Here is a 13,267-nt window from a genome sequence, read left to right on the forward strand (position 1 = left end):
CGTCTGTGTAACTGTATTTGGCACGTAACCCTTATCCTATGATTTATTAATAGACCAAACACAATCAACAAAGAAAATAATGAAATAAATAATGGAAATCATCTTTCCTTTGCTACGTGTGCTCTCATCAGGTCAGGACACCACTGGAACTATAAACGATAGATAAACTGTATTTCTTTACATTAACTAGCAGGGTTTAGGATGATAGGAGGCTCCATCAAACATGTGCAAAGTGTTTTTATTACTTCTGAAGGGCAAGTTTTCAAGTTTTAAAATCCTAACAGTGGCCTAATTATTCCATTTATTAATACAAACAATACAAAATATTGTATTTCATGTGAAGGAGGAACCTTTCATAATCTCAACACAAAGAAAAAGGGGATTGTTTTTTTTGGCCGAGAGCAATCATGGAGATTTGTTGGCCAATCATCAGGCTAATTTCACTCATTAATCTGAGACTCTACACGACCATAATCTCACACTTACATACATCACAACAATGGCCAGTTGAGACGCTGCCAGCTCCTCTGTCCACATTGGAAACACCCAAGAGTGGAATCTTTTATAAGAGTGTATCTTTGACAACACGGATGGAGAGCAACATACAGCAGGTGTTACTTTAAACGTCTGACGTCTTAATGTATTTATATCCAGCAAAAAGTCCTTAAAGACATGTTTTGTAGATTTCCTTCCGACCCGAGCTTGTGCTGCCTTCTAGTGAAAGCTGCTTTTCTTTAAGGCCTCTTAAACCTTATCGTAGCCAGTCAGAGGCAGGGAGGCCCCCGCACCGCTCATCCCAGCCCCTGGGTCTGTATAAGGGGGGGGGGGGGATTAGGGCCTGTGTTGCTGCCATTGTTTACCAGTAGACATGGGGCTGGCTGAACAACCCCCCTGTCAGCACCACCACACAAAAGGAAACAAGGAAGTGGCAAGATCCTAGAGACTCGTGCACACACACACATGCCGTTCCCTTGATCTGGGGAGGATCGACTGAGTGTTATTTGGGAGATACAAGAAAAAGAGGAGGGTGGGGAGGGGAGCTTGTTAGCAACAACAGCTGATTTATGAATGGATACGAGGAAGAGGAGGAGGCATGTGAAAAATGTCTATAGGCGAAAGACGTGAAGCTTTACATTATAATAATAATCATTTCAAAAAACAAGCTGTTGAAGAGGCTGATTGTCATTTAACTGTTATTCCCGTGCATGATTTGGAAATTCTGGTTTGGTTCAGAGAAAGTTGTGAGGGGATATTCTGACAGCTGAGATACTTAAATATTTAAAGATGATTAGAAATGACAGCTTCACCCCTGGCCCTTTCCCAAACATGTAAAATCGCTCTCTCAGCAGTCTTCCTGTCAATTTTCAATTTCAGTTTGTGAAACGAAATGTCAACTGAGCAGGAAATTCCCCCAAACGAGACAACGACACCGAGCCGTCAAACACCAGCTTGTAAATTCCAGTGACTGTGTTTTTAAAAACTCTGTTTAAACAGCGTTTGGTACCAAACACTAAACCGTGGGCCGTCTCACAGTCGGTGTCCAGGTACAGTGAGCGGGAAGAGGGCCTCATGAGCGGCGCGACGTCATATCGTGACCGCAGCTTCCACATCACAGAGGCAGTTTCACTGCCTCTGTGATGGCGAACAAAGCAGCACACAGCCCAACATCAGAGGCTTGAAACGCCGGCTCCCAGTCGGACAGGGAAGTGTCCCGACTACCAGCCGAGCTCACTGCACATTTTACAGGCTTTCATCGTCAAAACCTGTTTCCACTGAAGTATGTTAACGCTGCTCTAAAAGGCAAAGTTCAACCCAAAGACAGTTCTTTCGACTCAAACAGTGGACAAACACGCCAAACTCATAACTGCTGGTGACGGTCACCGATTAAGATCTAGTCTAAACACCCCAAAATATAACCAGCATCACTCGTCAGTGAGTCATTGGCCACTTCAGAAAGATGATTATTGTGAAGCAGCTGCAGGAAGTGCAGCTTGCCAACTGCCAAATTTTAACTCATTGTTTGATCGAGTGCCATCTTTGCCAGGATATGAACATTTTTATGCACCTTTCTGGAAAACAAGAAGCTTGAAATACGTCAAGAGAGGAAAGGAAGAAGAAGCTGATTACATTAAGAAGTGCAGGAGACAGAACCACTAATATCAGACAGTCTAGGGAAACACTGCTCTTACTCATCTCGTGCAAAAAGACCTATTTTAAAAAGTCACAGTCATAAGATTAATAAAAAGAAGCTGGTGTTCATGCAGACCACAGCACATGATAACCAAACTCCTGTGTGATCCATTTCTATTTACTCATCGTCTGTCCACCATCCATGAAAACTTCTTTACAAACCACAATAAAGACATTCATCAGCTTCACAGCAGCGCTCACTGAGCTGGAAGAAAACACTGATGTTGATACTTCTTATGCTTATGTAACTCAACTCTTTTATCTCTTTATGGATCACAACAAGGACCAAGAAGTTATCTCACAGGTTTCAGAAATGAGGACAGAAAGTTGAACCAGCTGAGATGATGAAGACAAGAGGTGGATGGTGGAAGAGGCAGAGAGAGAAGAGGGACGTTAGGAGAAAGATGGGAGGATGCTGAAGAGAGGAAGACGATCTCCCCTCCGCTGGGGTTTGACTCCTCGAGACGACAAAAGACTCATGATCCCTTCAAAAACAGGCTGCTGGTAATCCACTGCATTATACACACACACACACACACACACACACACACACACACAGCAAACATTAGCACCAAAACGCACCATGAACTCTGGGTACAAACACAAGCCTGCAGCAACAAACTTGAGGAGAAAACACACACACACACACACACACACACACACACACACACACACACACACACACACACACACACACACACACACACACACACACACACACACACACACACACACACACACACACACACACACACACACACACACACACACACACACACACACACACACACACACACACACACACACACAGAAAACAAGCCGTTGATACATAAATAATACTCAAAGTGTAATGAACGTAAACAGCACACAAACACAGCGTCTTACACGCTCAAAGATAAAGCTTCCATCCAAAGACAAGGAGCCGGGGGAGTTCCGTCAAATCTCTGAGTCCCACAAATCTGTCTTTGGCCGCGTCCTCCTGACGGACAGCTGATATCTACACTAATGCACCGTCCCATGAAATGCTGTAATAGGGGTATTATGGCAGAATGGGACGAGGAGGGAATACACTTTGCAGCAGCAGAGATTAGAAGCTCTTTCTATTTTACACGAGGTGTTAACATTAATACCAGAATAATACGATTTGTGATTCATCCGTTCTTTTTTTGTCTATTTCAGACAATCTGGTTGGGCGAGCGTTGTGAATCACGTTAATCTGTTCAGAACAAACACAGCCGCGGAGGGGTTTGTTGTTTTTGGCGGCGGTTCTGTAAAATGCCGCCCCCCCCCCCCCCCCCGTTTCACGTCCTTGGACAAGTTTTCATACATGTTTCTATGGAGCGAGGTTATTACAGTATGTCACCATCTTTATCTATTGTTAAGTGCTACTACTGCTCTCATTATCATTTCTTTCATATGGATTGACTGATGTTGTAATTTTATTCTGTACACATAACATCTATTGCACATCTGTTTTCCTCATCCGATAAGAAGATCTAAGAGCAGAGGGTGTCGTATGTTGTACAGATTGTATATATATAATATATATATATATATACACATTCAAACAGCGTGAATAAGCAAATATAAAATAATCTGAAGGAAACACGGAGTTATTAGATGAGTCTTACAAGCAGAGATGGGGGGGGGGGGGGAGATACAGAGAGACAAATATTATAATTAATATCTGACTTCCAGTCATTCAGCTGATGCTCTCACAATGACTTCAACAGTTTACGGGAATACAGGTTTTGAGAAGTTGTTGTCTGTTTAGCTGGTAGAAACCGTCACTGGCTGACACACCGGCTGCAAACACTCACAGTTTTGGACAACCAAGAGAGAATTATGTTTGTTTCCAAAGGATCTGATAGTAAAAGCATTAGCGCTGCATCTTCTTCTTTCATTAATCTACAGATTATTTTAATATTAAAACGATCCCTCACAAAGATGACGTCCCACCAACAATCCAGTTAAATACAATTAACAATTATATAAAACAGAGATTTGTGCACTTTGTATGTTTCACTTTAAAATAAAAAATGACTTATACAATTAAATAGATTCATACAGACTAATTATTTCAGCTGCAAACAGAATAATCTGTCTGCGGAGCAAGAATACACGATTGTTTAACTGTATCTATATGTCCCATGTATCTACCGTCAGGATACATAATAGAACAGCAGCGTGAGAGATAGAAGCAGACCATCTCACCACTGAACACGTTCACCCATAGAACGGACTCTTTTACTACCGTGTTACATTGAATATCGCTTTGTATGAAACAGATTCATCTGAAGGCGTCACCTTGGGCTCAGTATTTTCTATTTCACAAACTAAACGCTGCCTCAGAAACATAATGGACAGACTTCTGAACTCCCTAGAAATGCCGACAATTTAAGAAAGCAGCAGTGAAACTGTCAGAGTCACGACGCTCAGACACAAGGACACACACAGAGACACATCCTGCCTTACATTAACACCACAACACCAGGAACACACCAAACACACCATTCTTCCTGAAAGTCTCCCAGACCTATAGTTTCCAATCCATCCATAATCATCCCCCCCCCCCTAAACCACTATGCTCAGCCCTTTCACGTGGCAGGTAGACGGGGGCCTGATGCGCCGCTGCCGCCTCGCAACCGGCGGGCTAATTACAAGGAGAGAAGCAACAAGTGAGCATTGTGTGGAGTCTCCAAGAAACACGGGGAAGAAAGTGCTCTTTATCTTACACACACCCCCCCCCCCCCCCGCCATCCCCACCCTCAACAAAAACAATCTCTGAGAGGCCGTGTGGTTCGGACTCCGGGGCTGGAGAGGAAGAGAAGGGAAGATGATGATGAGGGCGAAGAAGAAGCCACGCCGGATGTGCCGTGTTATGTAACAGCGAGGGTTAAGATGCTTTAAGGAAATAAAGAGCACGCTCTCTCTCTCTCTCTCTCGTAGTAGTAGTAGTAGTAGTAGTACTTTTTGTAGTAGTACTTTATTCAGGTTATAGTCTCAATCACAGGTGGGGAAGAAAATCAAATATCACCATGTTTTTGACTGAATACCTCCATATGGTTATTGTGTTGATATTGTGGGGTGGACCACTAATGAGATTTCTTATAAATAATCATCAGTGATGTGGATATAATGACTAAGCGGGTAAAAGAATATAATAGAACAGTAATGCAGCCTTTAAAACACCATATTATGATAATACAGAATCTAACACAATATCTAGTCTCATATGGATATAATATCCATATATTACCAGCCCTATGAATAACAGACTTCGGGAGAATGTGATTTCCTCGTTGTGTAAACATGCGCCTCTCTCACAAACAAATGCGACCGCTTACATGTAATACTGAGACCCAAACAAGTGAAGCTACTGTTGTCTGGTCTTTCCATGAAAAAGCCCAAAAGACTGTAAAAAGACTGTCAAATTGTGTTTACCGAAGCGTTTTTCAGGAAGGAAATCTGGAGGCTTTAAATCAAACAAGACGTGGGGCTAATGTACATAATGCAAGTATAAAAGTAACTTAAAGTCGAAGCGGGTGCATAAACAGGGTTCCTTACATTCGTTTTATAACATTTGACCGAACTTTATAACGTAGCAACGCTCACAGATGACATAACATTGAAGTGAAAGTTTATTACAGCTTGAAAACTTAAAGAAAAAGTGTTTTTTAGAGGAATACTTTTTACTTGGAGTTAGTCTGTAACAATAGTCTTATTTATTCTTTACCCTTCAACGACCCATTTAAAACCTCCCGGGACCAACCGCTGGGTCTGGACCCACACGTTGAAGAACACAGCGGGGTGAATCACATCTTTGTGGTTCAGCAGATTCCTCATCCACTGAGCCTCACGTCACATCAGCCAACGGGACGCTGTGATGTCAGAAACATGCGCCTCTCGTCTGTCAGAGCAGGGCTTCATTCAGGAAACAGGATTACGCGTGAAAAATGAATCAGGCGCAAGCGCTCACGTTTGGTGAATTAGTCAGCCTATCCGTGGATGTTGGCTCTTATGGCCGACTTGAAGGGATTTTAGGATTCATTGTTCGGGGCCGTCTGGCAGGATGACCCACAGCACAAACAGACGGTGCGTTTCTCGATGACGACATCGATCAGACTCCCGACGTCCAACAAGCTTCTCTTTCTGTTTCAGGAGCAGCTTTAGGTTTTATTCGGCGGGAAACGGCACACTTCAAAGACAGATCAGAGCACATGTTGAGTTTGTGACTGATTCACAGTGCGACTGAGAATCAACCTTTACTGTTTTAAAGTACACGCTGGAGATCTGAAATAAATCTACTGTTTCTGCTTTGTGATTTGAACGAGTGTTTCTTGGGCTTTAATTGACAGAGGTCATGTCATCATTATGGATCTCAATCACATAACTATTAAGAAGCAAAACTGCAAAAGAAAGCAAAACTATTATCAATATATTAAAGAATATGAAAGAGGAAATGCAGTACCCGTCTGCTGACATGTAAGTGACATGAATCTACTTTTAATTCAAACTTGATGTATCCATGAAGGAGCCATTCAACAAAATCTGTATATTGAGATGTAAAAAAATCTATATTTGTAAGTAAAATGTTAAAAATATTACTTTCAAGGCAATAGTACGCAGATCGCATCTAAAAGAGAAGAAGTCCACTGATTGTAAAGGCTGATAAAGTGAAAGTTTACAAATCTGCAAAACCAGATGCACAACAAATTAAATGCAAATTATGTGGAAAATCCCAGAAGAAACATTTATGACTTTATCCAAAAATAACATTAAAAAACCCCAGCACTCTATGGTTCACCGTGTCCACGCCGTCTCTGTTTGATACTGTTGAGTTCTGGCTACTGAGGAGCCAAAACATAAAACACACTAGCCCGCGGCCACCAGACTTGGAACGTTTCCACCCCTGAGTGTATGTTTCTGTTCCCTGTTCAGTGTTGGACTTGATACCAGAGGACACGAATAGCAGCTGAAGTGCACAAACTCGTACGGGAGTCCAGAGTGGGACCTCAGAGCGCCCTCAGCTACCGACACAAGAAACCAACGACAGAGCAGCCAGCGGGAGGGTTAGACAGAGAAAGATGGACTTACAGATGGCGACACCGAGCTGTTGGGGAGGTAGGGGTCCGGCAGCATCAGGAACGGATACCCCGGGTACGCCGGCGTCTTGTACATGCCTCCATCGTGCTGCTTCGACACTGCCAGGAAGAACAAACGAGAGTCACAAACTGAGCAACTTCAATAAGGATTTAATAGTGACAGTTTGTAAGAGGTCGTCTTCTTCATTTTCTGAGCAAAATCTTGTGATTTGTTGTCCGAGAGGACGGGTATCAGCGTGGTGTCATTTTAAATTGATGTATAAAATAATTCATCTATAAATTAAAAAAAGGAGTAAAATAACAAAAAAGTAAAATAACAAAAAACACTGATACTTACTCCCACTACACTGCGATAAGATGTGTGCGCCGCAGAACAAAAAGAAAACATCCAAAAATAAAAAGGTGCATACAGAGTAGGCCGACTATTTACAATTGTTGTTACTAGTTATTTCATGTTGTATCCTTGTGTGAGCACGGACCACAATACTCGAAGACAAAAGCGTGACAAGCATCACCTCGCCTGAGAGGCGTGAACTCCCGGAGCCTATGTGTTAATTCATGTCCCACCACCACCACCCCTCACTGAGCGTCAGAGGCCCCTCAGTGGGTCAGCTGGAACTGGGTTACACCTGGTCGGTATGACACACTCAACTTTTGCTCTAACCTCGATCCCTCGTCATCGAAAGGTGCCATAACTGTTTTTAACGTGTACGTAACGTAATCCAAGCATTCAATCAGAATCATTCAGGGATGTCTAAATTCTTCTCTGTGGGGTTTTTATCCAAAAATAGATGCATCTGAAACCGCAAAAAAAAATTCACATTTGATGGAAGTTTTTGCAGAAAGGAACGCAATGTTTAAAAACGACTGGAGTCAGTTACACAAGTTGAGAGCGCAGCCTCCATCGACGGCTGTAATTAAAACCGCCAAGCGTACACTCTCTACATGGGCCTTATTGCAGGGAGGCAACGTGGGTTTGCTCTGTTCTTTTTGGGTGGTAAACCTCCAGAAAGAAAATAATAATAAACCTCTCAAGGGCCCTGGTTGACCCCACTTTTGGCAAAGTCTGGCAAAAGCTACACTGAGAAAAAATTAAAATAACCAGGGCTGCAAATCTAAAGTGTATTTAGACACGTGAGCACAGGACAGATCATACTAGGATGAAGAGGGTGATTTAAAAGTGTTTGATACAAGCAAAGAGTACAAATAGTAGTCGACTAATCGGTTGCTTTGGTTTTAGTCGACAAGTTGTTTTCATGCTGAATTAATTATCAGTTTATCACAGTTTCAAGATTTAAAGTTTAAACCTTTTTGAGTGATTCTTTGTGGAGTAAACTCAGTTCCACAGATCTATCAACTAAATCGATTAGTCGACAAAAGGTATCCGAGTGTTAGCCGAATACGAATTTCTAGAAATGAGTTTAACTCTCATGACTGAATTTAAGGCCGACAGACTTCCAGAGTCCGTGTTCCACTGGTGAAATAAATACTCTCTGTGTGATTGTCGAGCTAGAACAGAAACACAGGAAATGTAACTCCCAAAAACCAAAGTGATAGATGTGAGGGATAAACCAGAGAGCTGCGGACATCTTTTGCAGTGTGCACCTGAAGACAACTCTTTGAAGTTGCTTTTAATGCTGCAACACGTGTCCTCGTCCTTACTTTGACACAGTGGGGGGGGGGGTCTTTTTTATTTATCACTCCTCAGCTGCTTTCTCAGATAGCAGTGGCTCCAGAGTGTGTAAATGTGTTTTTTGGTTTCTTCTCTTACCTCCGTTGAGATGCTCCCGGTGTTTTTCTGGGAAGCCCCTCTGCTCGCCCTGCTGTCCCCGTCTGACCGCCTGGAAGGGACCGACAACAAACACGGGGGTCAGACATACTCCCCAGAATAAAAGAAATGAAGTAGAAGAAGAAAAAAGGCGAGCAGAAATGACCACGCGAGTGTTACACATAGTGTCATACTTTAACGTGTGTTTACAATGTAACCACCACGAATAGCGCGTTTTCTTCTGGGGGTTCATTCATGTCACCAGCGTGTACTATAAAAAACAAGCTTTTCTCACACACTCTTTCCGTGTTTTATCCACTCTCTCTCTCACACACACATACACACACTCCGTGCCAACCTACCGCTGCGTGCGGACTCTGATTTATTTCCGACTCGTTCACCAGAGAGGACTTGAGGTCGGCCAGGTCTCGCTCCGTGAACGCGTTTTCTTGTATTTTCTCCTCTTGCTCGCCTTCGTCTTTGAACGCAATCATCTCATCGTTCGCTCCCATGTCGTCCCCGCCGCCGCTGCTGAGCTGAGGCATGTCTGCTTCTCCCACGTCCCTTTTGCGATGTATATATGTATATACACACTTTGAAGAAATAATACCCCAAAAAATGAAATATAAATAAAGAAAAGAATGACGCGACTTTTCTTCTGTTAAATGTCCTCAGTGTGTTGCGCCTCCGAAGTGTCCAAAACCCCTCCGCCACATACAGGGGAGAAAAGAAAAGAAAAAGTTGAGATGTGTCGTCCCCCCGGCTGGCTGCTTGGTGGAGCGCTAATGTTTCCCTACAACAGCAAACAGCTCATTTGAGCCCAACGCAAGGCGAGGAGTCCCGACGATCAAAGGGCGCCGACTGGATGATTGACAGGTCCGATGACTTGTTGGGGGTTCGTGCGATTGTTTCGGCGGAGAGCCGAGCCCTTCTTAAAGAGACATCACCTCCCATGAGCTCGGCTCAACGGGCGTTATTCATGCCTTCCAGGGGCGTGTTCACGCCGTGCGCGCTCAACCGTGGTTGTTGCGTTTTTGCCACCAAAAAAACTTCACTAAAGGCAACAAACACGTGTTCTCCGAATGTGTGGATGGAGAAGCTGCAGGTAAAATGTTAATACTGATAGTTTTGGTTCAATCTTGTGGTCGGGACTGCTCATTACAATTATGTGTTCTGGTTTAGGGAAATAGAATATATTGTTTTTCTTCCTTATTTCCAGTGATGGACAGTTAAGTTAAGTTAAGTTAAGTTTAGTTAAGTTTAGTTAAGTTTAGTTAAGTTAAGTTAAGTTAAGTTAAGTTAAGTTTAGTTAAGTTAAGTTAAGTTAAGTTAAGTTAAGTTAAGTTAAGTTAAGTTGATATGGACATCACAGTAGCATTAGAATTGTAACATACACAAGAACCATATGGACAGGAGGCTTAGACAAATTACAATACAATTAAAATAATATAAAATATAATATTGGTAATAATAATGATAGAAACATAAATAATGATAATAACAATAACATTCATTATACTGATGATAATAATAACAATAATAATTATAATCATAAAATAGAAAAAGAAAATAAATACATACACAAATACCATAAAATATTCTAAGAGACAGAGGGCCAGAAATGTACATTATTATTACACACATTATTTTATACAACAGTATGTTTATTGAGGAGCTGCTATGCTAGGACAAACATGTTTATTTACACCCTTTTTTAATTGAAATTTTGCTTTTCAAATTTAGTGAAATATGTTAATTATCTAACGTTCATAACTCAAAATAATATTTTGTTGAAAACTTCTCCCAATGTAAAATAATCCAGCGCCTTTTTCCACGGTGAGCGAGTGAATCCTACTGAGCATGTGCAGAGTGTCATCACTCTCGCTTGTTTCTGATTGGAGGAATTGATTGAGTTACTATTGGCCCGGCTTTACCCTATTTACTCAAGTACACATTTGAGGTTCTTGTACTTTACTTGAGTATTTCCATGTCCTGCCTCTTTAAAGTACTCATCCACTACATTTATCTATGGTTACTTTACAAATTAAGTTTGTAACTGTAGGCTACATTTTGCATAAAAAACACAGATTAATAAATCAAACTACCTAACATATACATTAGTTAAACATTTGTTTTAACCACAACAGTAAAATGTTACAGACATTAATGCATTAATAATAATCTAAAAGTAATACTTACAAAGGACATTTCTCTGCATTAAATACTTTTGATACTTAAATTACATTTTGCTTATATATATATACTTTTACTTAAGTAACATTTCCCCTAAAGGACTTTTAAGTATTTATTTTTGAGTATTTTTTTACAGTGTTATATTTCTACATTACTATACTTCCTCCCCTGATTATTTCTAAAAGTTGCTGCAGTTAAAGGTATTATTTTTCAGTTTTGCTTAGATTTTATTTATTGTTTACAATATTGTAATGATAACCACTACCTCATTACTTTGGAGATCTGCCATAATCTTGATGCAAAGTTTGCACAGAATCTGAACTTTTTCTTTTTGGCATCAACTGGTTTAAAATCAAATTACCTCCAAATGGCAATAATCCACTTTGAGGAGCTAAAACTGAATTACATTCAAATGTGATGAAGCAGATTTTCTCCTCTAATGTGGAGCCAGTTAATTATTGACCATGTTCCATCTGAACTTTAGTTCTGGTCACATGGATGCACATTCTCCGGCATTTGAAATATATTCCAATGTTATTTAAAGTGCATGAATATTAATTGTGAAATCCTAAAATTTTGATTCCTTTTATCAGCTACACTGGTACTGCAAACTAAACACTGCTTAAAATCCATGTTTCCATACATATAAACTTTTTAAAAAACAAACTCCTGCATTTGATTGCTTCTATTTTCCAATAATACTTTGATTGTGGAATATTATCAGCACATATGCATGAAATATATTAATTAATATAAGCATTGATATAAAGAACATGGAAGATTGTGTCGTGAACTGTTATAAAACATGTGGGGCGATAAACTGCAAAAATGGCTGCAATGTGCAGCATGCAGCATTTTGGGCACCTTCTAAAACGGATGTAAATGAACACACACAAAAACTTGACTTTCACTTTGTGTGCGCATTGTTTTGCTAAAGGGAGGGCTGTGGTGATGGAGACGGTGGCCTATCAGCTGCCTGTTGTGCACGAGACCCCGCCCTCTCCTTCATGTGATTGGTTCACATTAAAACGTGAGTCTGATCATGAGCTCTGGATTAAAAGGTTGACCTTTTATCATTGATTCTTAACTACCGTCAGCTCTTTTAAGAAAAATGAAACCATGGTTGGTATCAAATGTTATATTGTTGTTTTTTTTGGGGGGGGGGGGGGGGGGGGGGGGGGGGGTGATCGTCAAGTTAGTTAATAACTTTGGTAATTATGCATTGTGAGTTTTACTCCTATCCCAGCTGTCCTTTTGTAGCGGCTGTTGTCTCACTGTTCGGGTTGTTAGTTTTTCCACATTTTGGAACAAAAAGCTCCTCATTTGCATCGGTGGAGAAGTAGCAGCAAGAAAGAAAACAGCAAAATGTAGGACATTCTGTGAAAAAACATCAGACGGCACGGCATGCTCATCAATAACAGATGCACTGCATGTTTTTGACTGGTCCTTACATCCCCCAGATTTTGTAACAGTCTCCAAAAACAGCAAAAAGTGTTAGCTGCTGCAACTACTTGATTCGAGGAGGGGAAGAAGAAGAAGAAGAAGGGAGAAAAAAAAACAGAGTTCAAAGATGTAGACTTGAAGTTCTGATGTCTTATCAAACTTGCCTCCCCCTATTTTCCTCCCGTTGCCAATGCATTTTTAATGCTGGTACAGTAGCAGAGCTGGTCTTCAGAGTTTTTAATTGAGAAATATTTATACACTCCCATGCTGTGACTTAATACTTGACTTAATCTGAGTCGGTTGCCTTGAATGAAAATGATGATCCCCAGCTGGGACACAGAATTAAATACAAACAGAAAATGGGCCCCGTATTTGCATAAAACTGCATATTTATACAATATCGTCGATGCATATTAATAAAAAGATTAAAATGAGCGGTTTTAATGTATGCAAATCTAAATTATAAATGAGTTGTTTAAACTCCTTGTTTATTCGCCTTGATTAAATATAGACAGCTGTTTTTTTCCGCTGAGACGACACCTCTCCTGCGCGCGGCCACGCTGCCTCG

At 41.0% G+C, this 13,267-nt stretch overlaps 1 protein-coding gene across 23 annotated transcripts in view; it reads right to left on the minus strand.

Annotated features, from left to right (window-relative positions):
* Nucleotides 1-9,947, minus strand: part of tcf7 (transcription factor 7) — a 65,995-nt gene extending 56,048 nt beyond the window's left edge. For 7 of the 23 annotated variants that reach the window (XM_076102453.1, XM_076102475.1, XM_076102459.1 and 4 more), the window contains exons 1-3: nt 9,426-9,946; nt 9,067-9,136; nt 7,288-7,394 (exon numbers count right to left, since the gene is read on the minus strand). In XM_076102453.1, the coding sequence (XP_075958568.1) occupies nt 7,288-7,394; nt 9,067-9,136; nt 9,426-9,608 (360 nt within the window). In that variant the 5' untranslated portion in view covers nt 9,609-9,946. Of the gene's footprint in view, nt 1-7,287; nt 7,395-9,066; nt 9,137-9,425 lie in introns of all 23 variants that reach the window. The other 16 variants (XM_076102468.1, XM_076102466.1, XM_076102460.1 and 13 more) reach the window with 6 other exon arrangements.
* Between the last annotated feature and the right edge of the window lie 3,320 nt (nt 9,948-13,267).

This window comes from Anarhichas minor, unplaced genomic scaffold (genome assembly GCF_050575085.1).
Source record: "Anarhichas minor isolate MPS153535 unplaced genomic scaffold, ASM5057508v1 ptg000027l, whole genome shotgun sequence".
In the NCBI taxonomy this organism is placed as follows: Eukaryota; Metazoa; Chordata; class Actinopteri; order Perciformes; family Anarhichadidae; genus Anarhichas; species Anarhichas minor.